At 46.6% G+C, this 24,117-nt stretch overlaps 1 protein-coding gene across 2 annotated transcripts in view; it reads left to right on the forward strand.

Moving 5' to 3' along the window:
* FAM219A (family with sequence similarity 219 member A) overlaps positions 1 to 24,117 on the forward strand; it is a 430,729-nt gene that overhangs the window by 366,663 nt on the left and 39,949 nt on the right. For both annotated transcript variants that reach the window (XM_086960280.1, XM_086960278.1), the window contains exon 4: positions 6,286 to 6,366. In XM_086960280.1, coding sequence (XP_086816406.1) covers positions 6,286 to 6,366 — 81 coding nt within the window. The remainder of the gene's footprint in view (positions 1 to 6,285; positions 6,367 to 24,117) is intronic.

A 24,117-nucleotide genomic window follows, 5' to 3' on the forward strand; every position in this document is an offset into this window, starting at 1 on the left:
GAAGAAAATCACATTTTGATTTGACAATAACTTTTGCTTCATTTGCCGAATCAAGATAAAACATCGAATCCTTCTTTTATGCTTTAAAGTTTTGCGCCGAGTGAGCCTATGGTTTGAAAGTAGAGGGCCGGTGCCCTCTTAGACGGGTATGTAGGAGTTTAACAGTGGTGTAAGGAAACTTGAGACCCCCCTCCCCCTGCAAACCACATGGAAGGGCCCCCCCAACGGCCCGGCCCACCACCTACCACTTTGCCCCACCGACAAATAAGCAGTCACCTAAAGCTGTACTTATCTGTGCATACTCTGAACAGCAAATATAAATAGAAAGCACTTTAATTGTGTTCTAGGGCTGTCTGAATGACGAGATCCATGACTGATAATTAAAGGGAACAAAGACCGAAAAGTCATATTGCAAATGAATACATACTTTTTTATTTATAACCCTATATAGTGCCAAGATGAGGTCTTTCCAGGCTCTTTAAACACATGGCTGGCATTTTGTCTTTTGGCAGCCCTACTTTATATTCCTTTTCTTGAAATGCATTCTCACACTAAAGCAGTAAATGTAAATTTCAAATGCAAGGAATAGGCAGAGTGGGGGCCCAGAGGGTACTGGAACCAGACAAAAACTTAGCCTTGGTAACCAGTTTACAAAGGTATGTTGACTGTGCACCTCAGATAGAGCACGGCTGACTAATATGGTGCACTGTAGCACCCAACAACACTTTTCAATAATGTACATTACACGCAGACATGTAATAGCGCACTCTGGGTAGAGCTTATACAGCACATAGCTCAGAAATACCATATAGCTGGATGGCACAGATCTCCCAAGAGCATTGTAAGTTATTTAAAACAGAATGCACTGTACAGCCCTTGCATACACCCCACATAACGCCGGTATACTGTACAGCTGGCTACAATGTGGCTCCGAAGAGCACTTTTCAATAGCATGGAACAAACACAAACTTCCAACACAACACATTAAATAGAACATTTTGCGTAAATCTAACTAAGCACAGACATGGCATTTGGGTCGTGGACCATATTTTCCTTAGAATGCAGTATATAAACATAAATAACGTAACATAACATGTAATTGCTGCCCCAATAGTAGTGTAGGTCTATCTATATCTTGGTCATCAGAATGTTCTACAACAAAGACGATGATGCTGGGCTGGAAAACAGGCGAGAGGGCCAACTCATCTTCACTATTGAGAGGCTCAGAAGCGCACCATTTAATTTGAGGCAGGCCACCTAGCCTAAGGACAGATATGAGGCAACTGGTGCACCCATGCTGCAGCTGCTCGCTACAACTACTGCGCTGATGGTCCAAGCTCTACACCACTCTACTCTATGCCACTGCACTCTACTCTGCACCACTCCGCACGCCTCTAATCTGCGTCACGCTACTCTACATCACTGCACCAATGCACTCTGCGTCAATGCAGTCTATACAACTTTACTCAAAACCAATCCACACTATGCCAATCTACTCTGCACCACTGTACTTAATGCCACTTCAGTCTAGGCCACTTTACTCCACTCTACAACACTCCACTCTTTGACGCTCTTCTCCACTCTGTCACTCTATGCCACTCTACACTGCACCACTCTGCACCACTGCACTGTATGCCAATTGCTCAAAATCAATGCACTCTAAGCCACTGCACTCTATGCCAGTCTACTCTTCACCACTGTACTTTATGTCACTTAATTCTAGGCCACTCTAATCCACTCTACAACACTCCACTCTATGGTGCTCTGATCCACTCTATGCCACTCTGCAACACTACTCAACTCTATGACCCTCTATGCTACTCCCTTTACGCCACTAGATGCCATTTTACTCCACTATATTCTACACCACACTCGTCTTCTCCGCTACTCTACGCCACTACACTCCATGTCACTCTACTCTGACACTCTATGCCACGCCACTCTACGACACTACTCCACTCTATGCCATTTTATTCTACTACACTACTCCTCTCTATGCCACACTACTCTACAACAATATACTCCACTCTACACCACTCTATAACACTGCAATCCACCCTACGCAACACACCCTATGCCTCTCCACTCTGCTCTACACCACTCCACAGCACTCCATGCCACTCCACTCTATGTAGAAATGCTTTCCATTCGTATTTACTGTTTGAAGTATGTGCCAATAATGCTGTTTTACTCCTCTAAGCGTTTACCTCTTTGTCGGGGGTGTAGTCGCATGGGCTCCCTCCAAGTAAGCTATCAGCCACGCAAAAACGCCTCGCAAGCCACGGGAAAATGTCTTGCAATGTGTTTCCTTTTAACTTCCTTATTTCCTCACCAAAACCCTCTCTCGCAATGAAAAACATTTAAAACCTGGTGAAGATAATTCCTTCACCAAAATATGAGCGCAGCCATGAGTTTCAATGCTATGGCCGAGTGTCCATCGGTTTTAATCCAAGAGCAGAAGACGCGCTGGTGGCAGCCAACAGGTAATGATCATGCCCAAACACCTACAATAAAAACAAGATAACATTGCATTATAGACAAAAGAGAACATTTTTTTAAACCAATGAAATTATGGGTTGGGCAATTACCCATGACCAGCAAGGTTAGCACTGGCAATAATTAGATTAAGGCCGTCCTGGGCTGCATGGTCCGACCTGGGCTGCATGGTCCGACCTGGGCTGCATGGTCCGACCTGGGCTGCACGGTCCGTCCTGGGCCGCACGGTCCCTCTCAGCCGCCTCATACCTCGCGCGCATTTTATATTGCGCAAAGTGGCATGCGCATGAGAATGCTCAGCTGCAAGGCTATTCCTGCAATGTCAGTGTGCAGCGGTCCGGAGTCTGTAGCCGTGGTGCACTTCTTCATGAGCTATTTACTTTAAGATCATCTTACTACCAGTTTTACATTCATCACTACGGGCCCTCCTCCAAAGTTAGTGCCCTCCCATTTTTGGTGCTTTGCAGAAGTTTTAAGATCATCTTAGAGATTCTCGTTGCTACAATGGGTGTAAATTCTGATCTTTATGTTTCACTCGTCTTCAGTGCTTGATTTTTTTTTTACAAGAAAGTGTCACTCATAGTCCTTGAATGTCACTCATAATTACACTGAAATTATGAAAATGTCCCACATAAGCAATCTGAAACCATGGCAGCTATGTAAGCCTATAATTAATCCTAACTACTTGAACAAACTCACTATCAATATAAATCCCTAGGTATATGACATCTTTAAGAATGTAGACTGTGGCATTGATAATAACCTTGCTGGGACTAGATTCACGCGCATTAGAAGTATGGTTGTACAAATCCCAGTAACGCTTGGTGTGGTAGGCTTACACAGTTAAAACTGGCCTAAACTCACCATCATGATATGGAACAAGTCGGCAGCTATATTGGTAATGTTTGACTAAAGTCAGATGGTTAGTAGTCTAGAACATACACGACCCTTCCTAAAACAGAATAACACGTTTTCCGATATAGTACCAAATAAAATAATGCTACTCCTTTTCAGCCACGAGAACACTGCAAAAACGGACTGCATTCTGCTTCTGTAATGTTTTATTTCTAGCTTTGAAATTTTTTAAACATCCCTGCCCTTCAGGTTTTCTACAATAGCTTCTATCCCAAGTACGGGAGAAATATTATTACCGTATACAAAATGCAAGAATAAAACCAAGTCCACATTCCGTTTCTGTGTTCTGAGGCTGCGTATAGACAGTACAAGCATGAATATTGATCAAATATTTTATTTCTTAGTGCGCTCTTTTAGGTTTTTTCTGCCATAAAGTTTGGGGGGGGGCGGGGCCCCCCGCTCCGCGGGTCTGCGGGGGCCTGTGCATGGTAACAGTTCTTGGGAAATGCAAAAACGGCTGAACAGAAAGATATCGCATTTGACATGCATACAGAGACCACTCTTTCATGTGCTTCCCCATATTTGTTGCAATGTATTCCACTAGTTTCCTGTAACTTTAAAAATAAATAGTATATGTCGTGCGCAAAGTGTAGACATGTTGTAGTCATTTGATGGCTGTGAGTGTTAGGCTGGGGACTCATTTCCTATTCATCTGGTTTTTCAGTGACCAATGGCCCATGCTGCAAAAAAAATTTAAGTCACCTGCACGCTAAAGACATGCTAACTGCTGGAATATGACAGAGGGCACAGGAGGACACCTCAGGCATAACAAGCATTGGCAAAGCCAATAGGTCTGGTTTTGGCCGCCAGCCTTTTGGCAATTCTTGTATTATTTTCTGATGGGTTTTGCAAAACCTTATTGCTGAGAAAGCTGTTGGAACCTATTGATTAAAAAAAAAATGGCTAAAAGCAAACTATTATTTTTGGTCTTAAAAAAGCACACATTGCCATAGTTGTCCATGACATGGAAGGGAACTACTTTGTGAGGGGATGTGCTCGTTGTGATAGAGCACCATGCTGTAACTCCCAGTGAAGTCACCCAGTGGCTGAAGTGGGCTGGCTCATTGCCACGTGATGCATGCTAGAGTAGGTGGAAGAAACATGCGAATGCCACAGCAACAGACTAATGGATAAATGCTGGCTAAAAATACCTGTAACATGTTGTATAGAAAAGAAAAGCCAAACCGTCTGGTGTTGGCTGCCAGCCCCTTTGCTATTTTTTTTAATGTTTTTTTCATCTTTATTATAAATGGAGGGTTGAAGAGATAATGTAGAGCTTTCCTAAGGTAGATAGATAGATGGATAGATAGATAGAGTTGCTGAGGTAGATTGGTAAATAGAGGTGCAACGCTAAATGGATGGGTAGATAGAGAGAGACAGACAGATAGATATACAAAGGTAGATATATTTGCAAAGATAGATTGACTTGCAAAGAAGATAGTGTTGCAAAGATAAGTAGATTTACAGATAGACAGGTAGACAGACTGCTAGGTAAACAGACCAATAGGGTTGGATAGATAGATAGATGGATAGATAGATAGATGGATAGATAGATGGATAGATAGATGGATAGATAGATGGATAGATAGATGGATAGATAGATGGATAGATGGATGGATAGATGGATAGATGGATAGATAGATAGATGTTGCATCGATAGGTAGATAGAGAGGAGAGCATACATGGAAAAAGTTGCATAGCTAGATTGATAAATAGAGATGCAAAGATAGATAGATTTGCTAAGAGAGATAGATATACTTGCAAAGAAATATACATATTTGCATAGATAGAGATATTTATAAAGGTAGATATATTTGCAAACCGGTAAATTGATTTGCAAAGAGATAGTGTCACATAGATAGGTAGAGGGGGACAGACAGGTAGATAGGTAGGTTTACAGAGAGATTGGAAGGTAGACAGTGGAATAGGGTTGGGCAGATGAAAGGTAGAAACAGGAATAAACGTCACCGTTTGAATTGGTAATATAATAGTTACATATCCCTATAGGCATGACACACAAAAGCACTGAAAACAAACTGAAAACCCACACAAGCAGGACATAGACTTAATTAGATCACAAGTATAACTGTAGTTCTCAGTTTAGATGCATACCAGCATTACATACAGGAGTTTGATAATATATGCACTTCACTGTGTGCATACTATAAAAGGATTACTTTATAAAGAACAGTTTCAAATGGACACAATCTAGTATACTGAGTAAACAAAGGCCACTCCAAAAGGATTTACAAAAGCATTAGCAGGAGACAGGAACTGATAAAGCTAGAGTATGCCCTGAGCTCATCCTGCTATCACATCCGACTCTAAACACAAAGACAAGACTAAAGTAAACACAGAAGCACTGACAGTGAAGGGAACTACCTTGTGTGCAGATGTGCTTCTTGAGAAAGAGCAAAGCGCATTTGCTTAAAGTGCCGTTAGCCACTTGCTGAAGTCGGCTGACCATTCCCCCATTCTGTATGCTGTAGTGAGCAGAAGCAAAATGTGAGTAACACAACAGATCAACGGACGAGGAGAGCTAAAGGAAGTATATTATATTTATAGTTTTAACACCAGACCTAAAAATGCCTTCTTTAGTGACTAAGTGTGTGCTGCTGGTTCCAAGATTCAGTGACTTATGAACAAAGTGTCTGAATACTGAAGAGTTCGAGGGCTTCGTAGATCACTAGAGCACCATTGGTAGCCGAGCACTGCACGCGCAAGAGCTTCCGTTTCTTACAGCAGGTTGGTTTTGTCGCTTTTTAAGGCTGTTAGATTGGGAATACCTTCTTATATGATATTAGCCCAACACAGTAAGGCATTGGCCTTTAAATACAGAGATTTTATGTACATGTCTTGTTTCTTTTGTTCCAGGCTGGTCGTCCCAAACAAAGGCTACTCTTCTCTAGATCAAAGCCCCGACGAGAAACCGCTAGTGGCCCTGGACACAGACAGGTAAGAGCACTGAATTGAACCTGAAACATAGAGACATTGAAATCAAGGGCACTGGAACTAGGGGGGCTGCAGCACCCCCAGACCTGGGGGCAGATCAGGCAGCCTGAGCTGTTTGTTGAAATGGCATCAAAGGCCAATCATAAGTAACTTGAGCCCAGAAGACAACTTTCAACAAACCACTGCAAGTTTGGTTGTCATTTCTCTCTAAGTTTGCATTCTGTGGCTGTAGAGAGACAGCATTGCTAAGTGTTGTCATTGTTGCCATCAGGTCCTTTGGAAGATGAAAGAATTAGGGATGTGAAACACTCCAATTTTAAAAATAGCTCCTTTTTAAAGTTTACAGATATTATTAAGCATTGGCAAAGCCGGTAGGTCTCACCTTTTGGACCTATTGTCTTTGCTTAATGGTTTTTAGACCGGCTGCACCGCACATTGGAATAAAAAAAAAAAATTTGACTTGTGCATCTACCGAAACAACCCAATTTTTATTATTTTTCTACCCATCCGAGTTGGAGCTGTAACTAAAAAGAAAATAGCAGAAAAAATAGAGTTTTTAATTTTTTTTTCAAAAGTAGGGCTGGGGATGTACAGGTGGGTCGAAGCAGCAAGGGGAAGGTGAAAGTAAAACGAAGTGATGCTAGGCACAGATGCAACATTTAGGGCGCATTTAGAGAGCAAATCAGAGAGCGATAGAGAATTAAATGGTGTGCAACGAAGTAGGGCAGAGAAAAACACAGGGAACATAGATGTAAAACACATGCACTCTCGTAGACTGCTTAAACATTTTTTTTTAAAGTACTGCTTGGAATGCGAGCAGTGGAAGGACACAAGTAATGTGTCCATGCTCCCAGGAGGGACAAACTCAAGAAGAGGAAGGAAAGCTCACACAGGGTGATTAATTTGAAGCAAGAAAATGAGATTGACAATAAAGCCAACCAGTGGTTAGCAATGGGCGGGCTCTAAGACCCTGTATCTTAACAGTATGTCTTGAAACAAGCTGCACAGGTGAAACCTAGAAATGAGACTGTTATATGTGGTGGAAGGAAAGTTTCAATTGAGTGAGAAAACAAACACATTTATTTGCTAAAACCTCTCTGATCTTTTAATGGGCTCTTTAAAACAAACTCTTTAAGGCTAAAAATTTAAACCGTTTATCTAGAGATTTAAAAGCACATGAATGAAATGCTTTGTTGTGTGCACTAAGGACTGTGGAGCATTGGGAAGCTTCAACAGTCAGAACCCCGTCATCATGGCGCAATTTGAAAATTCAAGCATTGGCAAAGTCTATAGGTCTTGCCTATGCAAGTGCTATTTGCTTTGCCAATGTGTTTTAGCCATGTTGTACACAAGTGTGGCTGCTGTTCAGCATGGCTAAAAGTTAGCAGTGTAGAGGACAGTGGTGTGGAGTTTCGTGTCGAAAAGTGAAGTGAAGTCTAGTTGAGTGGAGAGGTGTAGAGTGAAGTGGAGAATATTGGTTTAGAGTGGAGGGGCGTAGAGTGTTGTAGAGTGGAGTGGCCTAGTGTGTCGTGGAGTGACATTGAGTGCAGTACAGTACCTTAGAGTGGAGTGGAGTGTTGTAGAGTGGAGTGGCGGTGGAATAGTGAAGAGTGGAGTAAATTGTTGGAGAGTGGAGGGGCATACAGTGGAACGGTGTAAAGTGGAGTAGAGTGTCGTTCAGTGCTGTATCATAGAGTGTTGTACAGTGGAGTGGCATAGAATAGAGTGGAGCGGCACACAGGGAAATGCACAGCATGGAGTACAGTGTTGTAGAGAGGCATAGAGTGGAGTAGAGTCTCATAGTGTGGAGTAGAGGGTCACAGAGTGGATTTTTATAGAGTGGAGGGCCATACATTGTCATAAAGTGGAGTGGCATAGAGTGGCGTACTGTGAAGTGGTGTAAAGTGTTGTGGAGTGGAGTATCTTAGAGAGAGGCCAGACTAGGAACCGAAACCAGCCCTTGCAAACTGCTCTGCCAGCCCTCGGTGGAGGCAGGGAGGTGTGGGAGATGCGGCTGATCTGTTTGATAGGGCCAGTTTTAGCCGATTTTGTTACAGGGGGCCGATATTGCCGGCCCTGGGTAACAAAAAACGGTCCCCACCCTTGCGGCCCATCCGGTAAACACCCGGTCCAGTGCCTGCTACGGCCAGTCCGGTCCTGTCTTAGAGTGTAGTGAACTGTCGTGAAGTGGCTTAGAGTAAAGTTATGTGGGGTGACAGAGGGAATTGTGTGGAGTAGAGTGGTATAGAGGGTCAGAGAGTGGAGGGGCATGGAATGGTGTAAAGTGTCATGGATTGGCATAGAGTGGTATGGCGTGGAGTTTTGTTCAGTGCCATAGAGTTGTAAAGTGGAGTGGCATACAGTGGAATAGAGTGGTCTAGAATTAAGTGGCATAGCGTGTTGTAGTGTAGCGTGGAGTAGAGTGGCGTAGGGTGGAGAGGTATAGAGTGGAGTGTCTTACAGTAGAGTGCCGTGGAGTTATTTAGTTTAGAGTGGTGTGGCATAGAGTGGAATGTCGTAGGGTGAAATGGTTTAGAGTGGCATAGAGTTTTGTAGAACGTCATTCAGTTGCCTGGAGTGTGTCATAGAGGGGAGTGTCAGAGAGTGGCATAAAGTGGAGGATGCATGTTGTGGTAGAAAACTGCTATTACAGACAACACCTTTTCAACTGAAATGGCCTTTACAGTTGAACTTTCATTTTTACTAATAAAACTATACAGCACACAAACTAGAATGTGTGGAAATGATTTGTTATAATCGTATTCAAATATTTGTTTCCACCACACTTCAGAATTGCAACAAAAACATGCTTTGATAATTCTGAGATCTTCTGAAATATTTGCAGGGTCAATTTACAGACATTTAAATGTATTTTTTTGTTGGTTTTTTGAGCTTTTCCTTTCCTCTCCCAATACCCAGCAATGTTGTCACATAAATCTTCTCACTTTGACGACAGAGAAAGAAAAGTAAACACCAAGCTATCCTCGGAAGACAGAGCCTGACGTTTGACCTCTGTATTTGAATTCACAGCAAATGTGACAAGATCAGAACAAAATGTAAAGGCCACTAGTGAAAGAATACTAGGAAAGAGTCGGAGAAGTGGAGAACAGGCTAGGGACATAGATATGCTGGACAGCCTAAAACAAATAAAGTCAGCAAATAGAAAGCTAGCAAATGTAAGTTATATGAACCACTAAGCCCTCCCATGGAAGCTTTCAGGATGTTCCTAAGATTTCTTTTCACAACCAGACGGGAGCACCGTCTGGTAGGCTTCGACTTAAAAATGGATGCTCATGGACAGTATGCTTGACTCTCACTCTTTGGTACTTGCTGGGCGGGTTAGACTCTGTAGGGAAGTTTAGATTTATTTTTTTGCCCAAGAAGGATTATTTAGTTTTTATGTATTGTAGGTTTAGTACATTTCAGCTTTGTATTTTAGTCCTGGTGATTTAAGTACAGATGATAAACACTGATAGAAGAGCGAAGGCATAGCTTATTCTACCACTGTTGTTGCTTTTATGCATGGGATCTGCCCTCCTGCTCTTGTCCCTCAGCTGTCAGGCTGTTTCTCTGCATGTTGGAGTGAGAGCTCTGGGAGCCGAACTTTCATCACTTCGGTAAAGTGGAAGCAACAGGTTACGAGTTCTAATCCCCTCCCCTTCCCTCCCAAATGTCACTACATTGACTAATAATAATAATAATAATAGGGAAGCTTGTAAAGCGCCTGGTTACGCCCACCGGCGTGTCCCCGCGCTGTGGTGAGTGAGAGATCCCAGAGCCCCTACCCCGACTAAGGCGCACAGGCTCTTTAGTGAAGGAACAGGTGTGTTTTAAGCTCTCTTCTGAACCTGGTCTCAGAGGGTTCCACCCGAAGCTCAAGCGGGAGTTCGTTCCAGCTCCTAGCTGCCAAGAGCCGGAAAGATCTGCCACCCATTCGAGCCTTCTTGACTTTAGGGATCACCAACAGGCCAGTTCCAGTGGATCTAAGAGACCGGACGGGCCTGTAGACAGTGATGAGGTTCTGCAGGTGCCTAGGCCCAATGCCTTGATTTATCCTGTGGCACGTACAGAGGGCCTTAAACACAATTCTCTTCCTGACCGGAAGCCAGTGAAGAGCATCCAGGGCCCTTTTGGAAGCAGCCCTTCTAGGGAGCCTAAGGACCAAACGAGGCGCTGCATTTTGCAACACCTGCAACCGGTTAAGACTCCTGACCGTGGCACCTAAATACAGTAAGTTGCCATAATCTAATCGTGAGGTGACAAGAGCATGCACCAGCGTCCTCCTAGCTTCTATAGGGAGAAGGTCCATAGTTTCGCGTAGACCTTTGAGGACACCAAAGCAAGTCCCCACCACACGTCTGATCTGAGGTTCGAATGCAAGGTCCAAATCTACCCATACACCCAGGTTCTTAGCCTGGGGGCACGGCATAGGAACTGGGCCTAAGCAGGATGGCCACCATGCTGATGACCACACAGACGGGCCCCTCCCCACAAAGAGCACCCCTGTCTTGCTATCGTTCAACTTCAGGCAGTTGTTAGCCATCCAGGAGGCAAGCTCCTGCATGCAGGCTCTGAAGTTGGATGCCTCCAGATCAGGTGCTCGCGATAGCGAGATGACCAGCTGTGTGTCATCGGCATATGACACAGTCCGGATTCCAAAACCCTCCACTATACTTGCCACTGGGGATACGTATAGATTAAATAAGGTGGGACTCAGGGCAGAGGCCTGGGGCACACCCTGATCCAGTTTCACAGCTCTAGAATAGTGGCCCTGTCTGACCTGGAACCTGCGTTCCGTCAGGAAAGATTGTATCCCTTTTAGCGCCGTGCCTGAGACACCGCCCTTATTCAGACACTGCAGCAAGGTGTAATGTGCTACAGTGTCAAAGGCAGCGCTCAGGTCCAAAAGGATGAGAGCCATTGTCTGCCCCTCATCCACTCCCTGCCTAATGGTCTCAATGGCCATAAGTAGAGCTGACTCCGTAGAGTGGAGCGACCAAAACCCAAACTGCGTGGGGTGGAAGATGTTGGCTTCTTCCACATAGGCCATAAGTTGTAGATTTACAGCCTTCTCAGCCACTTTAGCCAAATTAGTTAGCAGCGAGATAGGGCGAAGGTTATCCAGTTTCTCCATGCTGATGTTAGGCTTCTTCTGAAGTGGGAGTATCACCGCCTGCTTCCAGCCATCAGGCAGTGTGCCCTAAATGACACATCTAGAAGATGCCTGATATAAGGCTCAAGAATGGCAATACTTTCCCCAAGCAGTTTAGGTGAGGCAGGATCCCTGGATGAGCTTGACTTTATAGAACTGCAGATCCTGCGGAGTAGCTCGGGGGTGTAGTAAAGCTATCCAGCCTATGATTTCCCCCAACATCTCCCTTAGGCTCCACAAACTCTGCACCCGTTTTTTTGGCTCCCAGAAAGGAAGAGTATATTTTTTCCCCTTTCTCTGAGAAGAAGCCCGCGATGCGATCGCAGGATTCCTCAGAACTTTCCGTGGGAATGGTAGACGATTTAAGTGAGGAGATCTCCCTATGGATCTTGAATAATTCCTTAGTGGAATTTTCTGCTTCCCCAATTCTCTCAGCATAGTAGGTGGCCTTGGCCCGTCTGATTAACCCATGATAGATTCCCCGTTTTTCCTTATTCTCCAACTTGGCCTGATTAAGAAAGGCTATCTTCCACTGCCTCTCTAGACGTTTGCACTCTGTCCTTGCTAGGCGCAAATCGATGTTGTACCACGGTGCCGATTTCTGAGGTCTGCTCACTGTTTTATTCAGACATAGCGGATCTGTGCTATCAAGAGCTTCTCTTATACGTCTTTCAAGATTACAGCAGGCAGATTCGACATCGATACCCCCGGCTGCCCTCCTTTGGTCAGAGCTACGTTAAACTTAAACTGTGAGAAGCCAGCCCATTTGCGACACGGGTAGTTAAGCATAGGTTGCTCAGGGGCTCTAGGTTCTGAAATCTTTACCACAAAGGGAACAAAGAAATGGTCGGACCAGGGGATGGGGATGAGTGTTCACTTCAACTTCCCCCCAATTAGCAAATACTGGATCCAATAAATGGCCATGCTGATGGGTAGGGGCCTTCGAGTTCAGATCTAATTGCAATGACTGTAGTTCCTGGCATAAATCTACAGCCCCCCCATCAAGGGAATTCTCCAAATGCATATTAAGGTCCCCTAGCAGAAGGAATTTATCCCTCCATAGGGCAGATTCCTTAATACCTTCCAACAGGCTGGAGACAACGCGTGCATGAGGGCCAGGAGGTCTATAGACCAGAGCAATAAGAAAAAGGTCTATATATGTATTCAAATAAAAAAAAATAAAAAAAGTTATTTGTTGCTCGCTGAGAGCTCTGCTGCAGGCAGGAAGGCAGGTGTAAAGGGAGATTAGCAGGTATGGTGTATCTGCTGGAAGCTGATTCCTCGTTTCCCTTTGCGATGCATTTGTGGTTGGCAAGCTGCTTGAAATAGAAATGACTGAGACAATGTGCTTTTCTAAATCATTCATCACTAACATTTAAATTAGGTTCATGGTGTTCCGTCTGTATTTCAAGTGATTTTCCACGCTACACTTGATTGATCATCAAAGTTTGTAAAGGTAAAAAGATGCTTGCCTGTGTGCATTGTTTCAAAAATTGCAACATCCACTGAAAGTCTGTCTAAGAGCGTCACACCACTGCTAATTCATCAACGCACAAAAGAAAATAATAATAACATCAATCGATCAATCAGGGGAATTATAAGCGCACTACTCACCCGTGAGTGTCTCAAGGCGCTGGTGGGGGCGAGGGGGTGGGTCAGCAGGTCCGTATCAGTGGAAGAGACAGGTCTTCAGAGCCTTCCTGAAGGTGGACAGGGTGGGGCACATCTGATGTCGGTGAGGAGCTCGTTCCAGGTCCTGGCCGCAATGTAGAAGAAGGATCTTCCCCCTGTTCTGGCTCCGCTGATACGCTGGGTTTCGGCGAGGAGGTGGTTGGTGGAGCGGAGGTTTTGTTTGGGTACGTGGAGGGTGATTCTGTTGTTGAGGTATTGGGATCCGGTGTTGTGTAGGCATTTGTAGGCGTAGGTGAGTATCTTGAAGGTAACTCTTTTCTCGACAGAGAGCCAGTGGTGCCTGCGTAGGTGTTGGCTGATGTGTTCGTGTCGATGTACCCGTAGGATGAGTCTGGTGGCGGGATTGTATTGTCTGAAGCTTGTTGATGCCACCGAGGGGGCGTTTCCTTAGTCCGGCCTGCTGGTGATGAGTGCCTGGGTGACTGTTTTCTTTGCCTTGGATGGGGGATCCATTTAAATGTCCTACAGAGGATGCAGAGGGTGTTGAAACAGCTGGAGGTGACGGCGTTGACCTGCCGATTCTTAGAGAGGGAGGAGTCGAGTACGATGCCAAGGTTCTTGACGTGGTCCGTGGGGATCGGGGGGTGCCGAGGGCGGTGGGCCACCAGGAGTTGTCCTATGCCGAAGGGGTGGTTCTAAGGACGAGGACTTCCTGTCTACTCTGAGTTGAGTTTTAGGCAGCTGTTGCTCATCCGGGCTGCAACGTCCTGCATTCCTTCCTGGAAGTTGAGTCTGGTGGTGGTGGGGTCCTTGGTAGGGGGTAGAGGATGAGCTGGGTGTCGTCGGAGACTATACTGAGGCCGTGCTGTCGGACGATGGTGGCGAGGGGCGCCATGTAGATGTTGAAACGGGTTGGGTTGAGTGATGATCCCTGTGGGACTCCGCAGTTGATTTCTGTGGGTTTGGAGAGGAAGGGTGGCAGTCTGATCCTTTGGCTCCCTCTGGTGAGGAACGATCTGATCCAGTCGAGGGCGTTTCCTTGTCTGCCGGCGTCGTGTAGTCTGGCTGCGAGTGTGCGGTGGGAGATGGTGTCGAAAGCTGCTGATTTTTGAGTAGGGGTCTGACTTCTTCGCGTTTCCAGTCCTCGGGGAAGGAGCCGGTCTCGAAGGTGGTGTTGGTGCGGTGCAACACAGGCGCGATGGTGGTGGCAACTCTGTGGTATATGTGGGGTAGTCAGGGGACTATGGGGTCCAGGAGTGGATGTCTTTTATGGTCGCTGCGGTCTCCTTGGTTGTGATCAGTGTCCAGGTGGAGATGGTGGTCTGACTAGCGTTGACGCCGGGTCGGTTGACTGTGGGGTCAGGCGTGTGGTCGTTGAAGTTGTCGTAGAGGTTCTTTATCTTCAGGTGAAAGTAGGATTTGAGTTTGTCCCAGATGTCCTGGGAGGGGGTGATGTCCGTGGCTTCACTGCGGGATTTGGTGAAATCCTGGATGATGCTGAAAAGTTTCTTGGAGTTGCTGGAGTTGGCAAGGATTTTGTTGTGGATGAAGGTCGTTTTGGTGGTTCTGATGCGTTGATAGTATTCTGTCATAGCGTCTTTGAAAGTGCTGTAGTTTTCGGGTGTCTTGCTGTTTCTCAAGTTCTTCTCCAGGCGTCTGCAGGTATGTCTGGTTTCTTGAAGGTGGGTGGTGAACCAGGCGGCTTTACTGGGGCGTTGCTTGTCAGGGTTCCGCAGCGGGCGAGTTTGTCTGCGCAGTTGCCGTTCCAAGTGAATTCCATGGCTGCGAAGTTGGTGACGGTTGCAGCGGAGGGGTGTTACCATGGAGGGTGAAGGGGAGTTGTTCCTCGGTGACCATGCTCCAGATCCTACACGGAGGGGGGGAGGGGGGGTGCGGAGCAGGTTCTATGGCTTCGGTTTATTGACTAGGAAGTGTACGCGCAGTGGTGGTCGGTCCTGTGGGTCTGCGTGGTGTGGCTGAAGTGAACGTGAAAGTGTTGCCTCCACCGAAGATGGGGTCGAGAGTGTGTCCTGCCTTGTGGGTTGGTGTGGTGATGAATTATTTTAGTCCGATGTTGGAGAGGTTGTCACAGAGGGCGGCGGTGTTGGGGTCATCGAGGTGGAAGTTCAGGTATCCGATGAGTATGTAGTCTATGGCGGTGATGGCGTGGAGTGTGATGAGCTCGCTGATGGTTTCGGTGAAGAGTGCTCGGCGGCGGGGATCTGTAGGTGAGGGTGCTGCGGAGTGTGGAGTTACGGCTGGTCTGGACCTGGAAGTGCAAGTGCTCGGCGGTGGGGAAGTTTTGCTGAAGGTGGTGATGCAGAAGGAGTTTTTGTGCGCGCTGGCGATGCCTCCTCCTGGGTGGTTGGGGCGGTCCTTCCTCTGGTTCTTATATCTGTCTGGGATGGCGATGGTGGCATCGGGGGCTGAGGAGGCGCTGGGCCAGGTTTCCATGAAGAAGGCGACGTCGGGTGAGAGAGAGTCAAGGAGGTTCCAGATTTCCGCGGCGTGTCGGTGCAAAGAGCGCACGTTGAGGAGAATGTATCTTAGGGCGTCCGAGGGTTTGCCAGCCGGAGCTGTGGTGAAGGTCTGGCAGCAGTGGTGGCAGGAAAACTGGCCCTGGCTCGTGTTAAACATGGCCATCTGGCAGTTGTTGTTTCTTCCGGGGTTGAGTGCGAGGAGGACGGCTGCGTTGTAGCGGTGGATGGTTCGAGATCCAGGGTCCCTGGCGCTGGTCACAGACGGGTTTGCCCATGGCGAGTCTGCTGTGCAGTCGACATTTAATAGAAGGGGACGGGATGAGAGGCTAGGAGGCAGAAGCTAGGGCTGGCTGTGGGTGGGTAGGGGCCGCATGGGCAGCAGCCACAAGATAACAGGTAAGTAAAAATAAGTTATAAGTGAAAATGAAGAGTAAATAAAGCAGGGCAGTGAAATTAAAAATAAATAACAAAACAGGGACAACAGGCGAAAGTCTGAAGGCTGGGTAGAGGCAGGAAGGATCGGGCAGCAGGTGCGAACCTCACCAGGAGGAGGTCTTAGTACTGCGGTCCGGCGACAGCACTGCAAAGCTTCTGGGAAGAGAGTTGACCCAGACCAGAGGGCAAGGTCTTACTCGCTCTCCCCCGCAGCGGCCGTCATTAAATAGGGGAGGGCGGGACGAGAGGCTGGGAGGCAGGGGCTGTGGTGGGGGGGGCTGCAGGGGCAGCAGCGGCGAGAAAACAGGCAAGTAAAAATCAGTTATAAGCGAAGACGAAGAGTAAATAAAGCGGGGCAGTGAAGTTAAAAATAAATAAAACGGTGACAACAGGCGAAAGGCTTAAGGCTGGGTAGGAAGGATCGGGCAGCAGGCGCAAACTTCACCAGGAGGAGGTCTAAGTACTGCGGCACAGCGACAGCACTGAGGAGCTGCTGGGGAGAGAGTTGACCCAGACCAGAGGTCAAGGTCTAACATTATTATAATTTTCTTTAAGAAGCTCGGAGCCAGGTGGGGGTGCGGGGCTGAGCTCTGTGATGCCAAACAGAGTTGCGGAGTGATTTGCACTCCTCTAAGTGCGCATGACGGTTTGGCCAGTATGCCGGTTTGGCCATAGGCCGGCTAAACCATCATGCGCACTCGGCATGTTCTCCATTGGGCTGTGTTGCACAGCCCAGTGGACAACATGCCCATTCTCCACAGGCAAGACTAATTATCCAAATATGACGCTCAGACCAATCCCGACGCTGCTCCTGCATAGTCGTGATTAGGGAAGTGCGGAATTGCACTACACGGAATTCTGCTGCTTTGCATTAAAACTCTGTGGAATTCTGCGGAGTTTCGCTCCACCCTATTTAGGAGCCGTAACCATAAATAAAAATATGCACCATGTGCCGCAAACGAGATCCAGTCTGCCTCCCATCACAGAAACTTCCCTTATCCAAACTTAGCATGTGCGTCCCCCATGCCACTAAGCTAGCGCTACCCTTGCCATACCTACTGCAGCCATCAAATGCCCCATTCTCTACAACAAACACCTACCATGAAGCCAGGGCCTCCACCCCCCACTGTGGATGCAACCCATGGTTCACTCTGCGAAGCCTCGGAGTAAATGAACAATTGCTATATCAAACCAATCCTAGAGAACGGCACATTCTCACTGTGCTCTCGCTAACAATCGCAAATTAATGAACTCTCCCAGCCAATCCCACACGTGATTGGTTCGTACCTTCCGGGTAGTTCAACTTTCGGCCAGATTGCTGTGATTCATTTACTTTTGCCCTCACATAAGTATTACATGGTAGGGACAATAGTTGAAGCAGAAAAAAAGAGCCACACTAGGCGGAGAAAGGTCCAGTTAGAAAGACTTTAAAGTAAGGGAGTCTGTGTTGCCATCGCGAGTGAATGGTTAGATCCGTTGTTGGGTTGTGTAGAATGCGGCTGTGCATAGAAATGGTGTAGGGTGAGGAAAATCGCACATTGGCTAGGTTTCATGCTACTAGATCGGCGACCTTGGCTGCTCGCTGGGCCTGCAGCACCACGAGGTCTGCGCTCATCCCACCCCCACTTGCCAGATTTGCGGCACCTACATGCACTGCACCCTGGAGCTACTGCGCGGCCTGCCACCCAGTTTCCAAGTCTGACATTTACTCCTTTGCTGTCTCCTTGTGGCAGATGGTGAGGCGGGGAGAGGCAGCATGTACTCTATGCCTTGGTGGCCTATCACCTGTGTCTGCCCCTTACAGGACCCACCTTCAGCAGTCCAAGGGGCTCTATTCAAAGGCATCAGTGAGCGTGGCTGGGGGAGAAGCAAGAGGACAGCTCCTAGAGTAGCTCGACAGTATACGCGACCCTGGGCTGTACTGGCTACACTTTTACTGACAGCGCACACTCTGATCCTCCTGGCTGACACTTTGACTGACATTGCTTCCTTGGGTGCAATGGCTTGTGTCAGTGACGTAGTAGTACTCACTTATGTAACAAGTAGGGGTGGGCAGTGGGGGCAAACTCTGCTACGCGGCGGACTTGACGTTTTTTGCTGTACCCCGCTTGCAGCAGAGGGTGAAGTTTGAAAAAATCCACAAACTCCACTGGCGGAGCATAGTTCACCGCTAGTCGTAATTGGTTGTGGGTGCTTCTGGCAGATTGTGAGGAAGAGGACGGAGGAGAGACATGCGACAATGTGGTGGCTACGGAAAAGGTACGTTACTTTTAAAAAAAAAAATTGTAATCGACCTCCCTTCCCCACCACCCCTGTTCTGAGGCAGCCGCCACTGTGTCTGTTAATGATGTGTTGCAGTATCTTGTACCAGTCTGACACAGTTGGTTCCTGACTCCCTGCCATTGAAGGCTCTCGCTCAGTGATACCCGGCTGTCTATCCTGAGGATGCTGGTAATACTTCTCAAGAGAGAAGCAGAGAGTTATTTGTATTCCCCAGACATAGCCTTTCTGAGTTGCCACGCATGTCATATACTCTAGGTGGCATTTACTGTGGGCCTGTAGCATGAAACCTGAGTGGAAAGGCTGCAAATGGCACCCTCCCACAGTCCAACCTCGGACTTAGACTGACAACTGACAATTCGCAGAATTTCGGCCTTAACGAATCGCAAACTGACATTTTGCATCTTTTGGGATGTATGAAAAATTAGCAAAATAAGGAATCGCAAAAAATTGCGATTCCTTATTTTGCTTAAGCATTTAAGGAATCGCAATTTTGCGATTCCTTAAATGCCATGTATGAAGCAATTTCAATTTGCGAATTCAGGTTAAGAAATCGCAAATTAACACCAATTTGAGGTTGGTGTTAATTTGCGAATTCCTTTCAAAATTCACAACTAAGCAATTTTGAAGGTGGCATGTGACACACATACATGCCCATAGGGCATGTGGCATGTATGTGCGCCATATGCACACACATGTATGTTTCAGGGGTGCAGCAGGGTGTCCATGAGACACCCCTGCACCCTTGCAATAATTCTCAAATTGCGATTAGCAAATTGCGAATTCGCAATTTGAGAATTATTTCGCAATCATTCCTATGGGCCTCTTGGCCCATAGGAATGAATGGGAAATGATTCCTTATTTGCGAATTCGCAACTTGCGAATTCGCAAATTAGGAATAATAAGGAATCGCAAAAAAATAGCAATTTTAAACATACATCTCATTTCGCGATTTCTTAATAGCGATTCGGTAAAAATCGCTATTAAGAAATCTCAAATAGGAACGATGATACATCTAGGCCTAGATTTCTTGTTTCTAGTCCTGGGCTGCCACTTAGCAAGTCAGTCTGTTTTGGCAGCTAGCGTTTTTCTTCAGTTGAAACCACGAGATTAACAGTTTAACACTTGTCTTAATACGGCAGTGGTCCCTGGAAACAGGCTATGCTTGCTCCGTGGCTGAAAAAAGACCTTCTTCAAATCTGCCTTTTCTGGCTAATTGCAGACAAATTTCCTTTATTCTTGAAAATTCAGGTGAAATAAATGAATATCCAACTAGCTGGGTACCTGGAACATTGTGATCTTCTTCACCCTACCCAATCAGGTTTTCACCCCAGACAGCACTGAAAGTGCTTTGCCGGAAGTAGCAGAATCCATTAACATCTTATTACACCATGGGCAGAGCGCCACCTTGATATTACAGCATCTGCTGGCAGTGATTCATCCCATCCGGTGCAGGATGTTGGCATCGGTGGATTCGCCTTAATGTGGCTGCGATCCTTTATTGATGACTGATCTCGGTCTGTGATTGTCTCCTCCTTCCCCTCTGTCGGTAATCCTCCGAAGGTGGGGGGCCATAAGGCTCTTTTCTTAGCTGCACATCATTTAAAGTGGACATAGCTTTTTTTGGTGATTTCATCCAAACTTTTGACTTCAAGGTGATTTCTTACGCTGATGTTAAGTAGCTGGTTCTGTCAAATTAGGAATAATTCTGTGTCTTAGCAAGCCACTTTTAAAGGCTGTCTCTGGGGTGTTTTTATTTGGACGAAGTAAAATCATCTCAAGTGAAGGATACAAGAAAAAATCAAGTATTGTTTTTTGACACGCTAAAGGACACCTAGGCGAACCACTGGTAGTCTGACGACATTGCCTCTTCTCCGGAGTCCTCTTCTGTGGTGAGAAATCAGGGGTGTGTGGGGGAAGAGGGGGATAAAATATGACCAGGATCATTTTTTGCACTACTTCACTCGCCTTGGAAGTCCCTAGATCTTCTAGTGGCTTCACGTAAAATTGTAGTGCATGCCCTCGACACATTTGGACTACGTGAACGGTCTCTATCTTTGGCTCCCTGAGTATCTGCTTAAGCGACTGTAACTTGTACAGACTGCGGCATCTCGCTCCATTCGGAGATTCCCTACCACGCACCCACCTTCCACCAACTTCCACCTTTACATTAGCTGCCAGTGTCAAATCACATTCTGTCTAAGTTTCTCATTCTGGGGCATGTTGGCATTTTTGTACAGGTCCCATTTATCATTGCGACAGGCTCCAGATTTATAATCTCCCTAGTGTGCTGAGGTCCTCAAGGATGCTCCTGAAAGTGAATAGGGCAAGACAAGGCTGACACGGGTTCACCCTCTTGGCATCTAGAGCATAGAACAGTGTCCCTGAGGGTTTTACGCGAGACGATGAATTGGCTACATTTTGGGAAGTCGTTCAAAACCTGATTGTTCTCATTTCCCTAATCTTTGGTAAAAGGTAGGTACAGGGACCTGGTAATATGAGCGTGCGGACACCCTTCAGGGCAGCTGTTCGGGCTATACAAAACAGTGCTTTCACTCATTTATTTATAGCAAACAGCAATTTGGAAAAGGAAAGCCCATATGGGATGGGGTGTAAAGTCTGCCTCACACAGTCGCTTATTGTGTCCACCTTACTGCGTCCCGTGGTAGACCTTACATTGATATGTTTATCAGAACATATGAAAAGGAAATTTCCTGATCCTGTCAACAAATCCTGAAGTGTGGCCTTGACTCTGGATACTGTGGCTCGATCCATGGCACGGCCACCACACTGGCTCACCAAGCTTCAATATGTGCTACTGGCTTCTCAGGAGATATTCAGGCAACCCTTGTGGACAAGCCCTCCCATGACGAATGGCTGGTCAGAGAGAATGCAGATTCCTCCCTTTGACAACTTTGAAAAACAGCAGAGCCGCAGGTCACTTGCTGGACCGATCATCCCTAGGAAGGTAGTTCTATCAACAGTATTGGAAATTTCAAGGCTACAGCAGGGCGCATAACCCTCATGGCAGCGTCAATCTTGAAGCTACTCCAAACCCCCCAACAAATGTTCTACTCCTTTCAAGGAAGGGATGCACCTTGGAGAGGCCATCTCCAGTAGCAGCAGATGCAGTCTTTACCAATTCTGCTGCCTCAGATTCTCTCTGACCTCCACTTATACCACTATCATCCATCAATTGTGCGTCTTCGTTGACATTGTTAATTCATCAACTAAATCACAAGGGCTGAGCCCTACCTTTCCTATCCCTACTCTAGACCGCCATCCTTCTCCTAGACCTACTCTCCAGTGCACACCTCAATTTCTTACTTTACTGAAAGGTTCTGACTTTCTCAGAAGGAGGCAAAGGTAGTTACTCCCTTTATTTCCTGGTCTGCAAGAAATCGAGGAGTCTGAGGTCCATCCTTGACCTTTGCCTGTTAAAGCGGTTTATTCGGTAGGACAAGTTCAGGATGCTGTCCTTGTGTCGGGTATCTAAAGACCCTCAATGTGAGGCCTTCGTTGTCATCACTGGACCGCCAAGACACCAGCTTCTATCGGGCGAATATCTCCCTGCCCCCGGGTCTATCTGAGATTCATGTTGGGACCCCAACCCTATCAGATTACAGTCCTGCCAATCGGACATGCACCAGTCCAAACACCTTTACAAGAGTTGTACTCGTCGTGGCGGCCTTTCAGCAACAGTCGTGAGTCCATGTGTTTTCCCCGCGACTGGTCAGTCATCACTCTCAGCACACAATGGCTCCCCTCCATGACTAGGATTTTATTATCACATCTCTCCAACACAGATGGGGTCAACCTGCTACCTGGCTACATTTGGACTTCTTTTACCTACGACACTAACCTTCATAGGAAAGGTACTGGAAGTAAAGCACGTGAAGGCTTTTCCTCCTCACAGGATCAGGGATGTTCTGGAGATGAGTTTTATGTTGTGGTGGCTGGCATCAACTGGGTGACAGTTTGGTCATCACTGCATACTTTTGCCAAATATTGCTGCCTCATAGCTCAGGCTGCAGTGATGGGTACTTTGCCTGGGCTGTATTGGATTACTTCCTTGGTTAATCATCTCTACTTAATCCCACCTCCAAGGGCGGTATTGCTTTAACACTCATTTATAATTTGAGTCTGCAGGAAGATGTATCCATCCGAAGAAAAAGTTACCTTTAGTGTTGATATTTTTTTACATAGTCTCCCTGCTCTCCCACTTCTCCTGATGAGTTAACGCATTGACTAACAATACCCCAAGGTTTGCTAACCTGTTATGTGCTGTATTTGTCATTGCCGTTGGTGCTGTCTCTCATCCTCTTGCAGGCCTTAGTGTAGTGCAGAAAAAATATCAGGAACAGGCGCCAGCATGACAGGTGGCACCTATGCTACTCCAGTGAAACCTCCGGTGCGCAGAGTCACGGCTGAAACGGCACGGCACAACCTTGCAGTGCTGGACAGCCAGTAAGATAGAAAGGTTTCCAGACCAGTCTGGCACCTGAAGGGGTATTTATAAGGTGAGGATTCTGCAGAAAGAATGTGTGTATCCAACAGAAATATGGCTACCAAAGAAACTTCTCATGGGACAAAGTTCACCCAACGGTCTGATCACTTGAGGGATCGCATGGATATATACTAACAACCGACATGATGCGATGCCTACCATCCGCCAGGAATCCAGAAAGAAAGCACAGTTTTGAAAGTTAGTAGCCATGTACAACACACACACACAATGCTGCACTTTTGAATGCTTTGATCCCTTCTAAAACTTCAGGGGTAGTCCAAGTGGCTAGTTAGCTTAGGCCCACCTGCCACTGCTTCTGAGTATAAACTGATGCAGGAGCTCATCTCGGTACTTAGTGTTTAATCTAAAGAAGATCTATAGACCTGCGCAGAGAGCGGGCGAACCAGAGGCTGAGTACCGTGGCCGCCTTACCCTGAAGGCATAAGGAACTGAAAGTGAGGAATACTGCTAGGGGTGATTAGAGCCTGCCATGATTCCATTTACTGCCAGTTTCAGAGACATATGACTACTGCCAGCCTGAACCAGCCAATGAGGCTTACCCGAGGCCTCTCTCTTCCCTCAGGTGTCACCCACACGTCTGTGTGCAGCCCTTAGGTATGTCTTGCTGGGGGTGAGTGGCTATAAAATTTTGCAACAACTAACCACACTGACTGTGTGGCCTCCCCTTCCCTGGTGCCTGCACAATCTGCAGGCGTCCACGAGGCTACTGGCGTGGCGTTACGTCACTCAACTGGTGCAAAACACTGTTTTCCGTCTTCAATGAAGAATTAAATGTATGATGCAAAGTGTACTATTCGGATGTAAAAACAGAGTTAAAAAGTCCTGGATTCATGGCAATGGAAGCAGAGGATACAGCCAAGTGAAAGAAGGCGAGACTCATGTGCACTTATTCAAGATGTGATTGACAGTCTCTCGAACCAATGGCTGAAGGTTCTTGAGCCAAAGAAACCAATGACAAAAGAAGTCTGAACTGAACTGAAGGTTTTTAGAGTATGCAGATGTTCCAGTATGTTTGCTGTGAATGTTGCAAGTGCCTTAACACAGCAAGCCTTAAAAAGGCAAAAATAAATAAATAATAATAACTTTGGTCATCCAAAGCTTCCAGTGCGTCTTGCTTCTTTGTAAGGACTGAGGAAATTGGACTGAATCCCCTTGCATTCTGCACACAATACAGTATGTTTGCCATGAACTGTGCAAGCGCCATTACACATCAAACCCAAACAATGAATAAACCTGCAGTGTACCAT

This window comes from Lissotriton vulgaris, chromosome 3_1 (genome assembly GCF_964263255.1).
Source record: "Lissotriton vulgaris chromosome 3_1, aLisVul1.2, whole genome shotgun sequence".
Lineage (NCBI taxonomy): Eukaryota > Metazoa > Chordata > Amphibia > Caudata > Salamandridae > Lissotriton > Lissotriton vulgaris.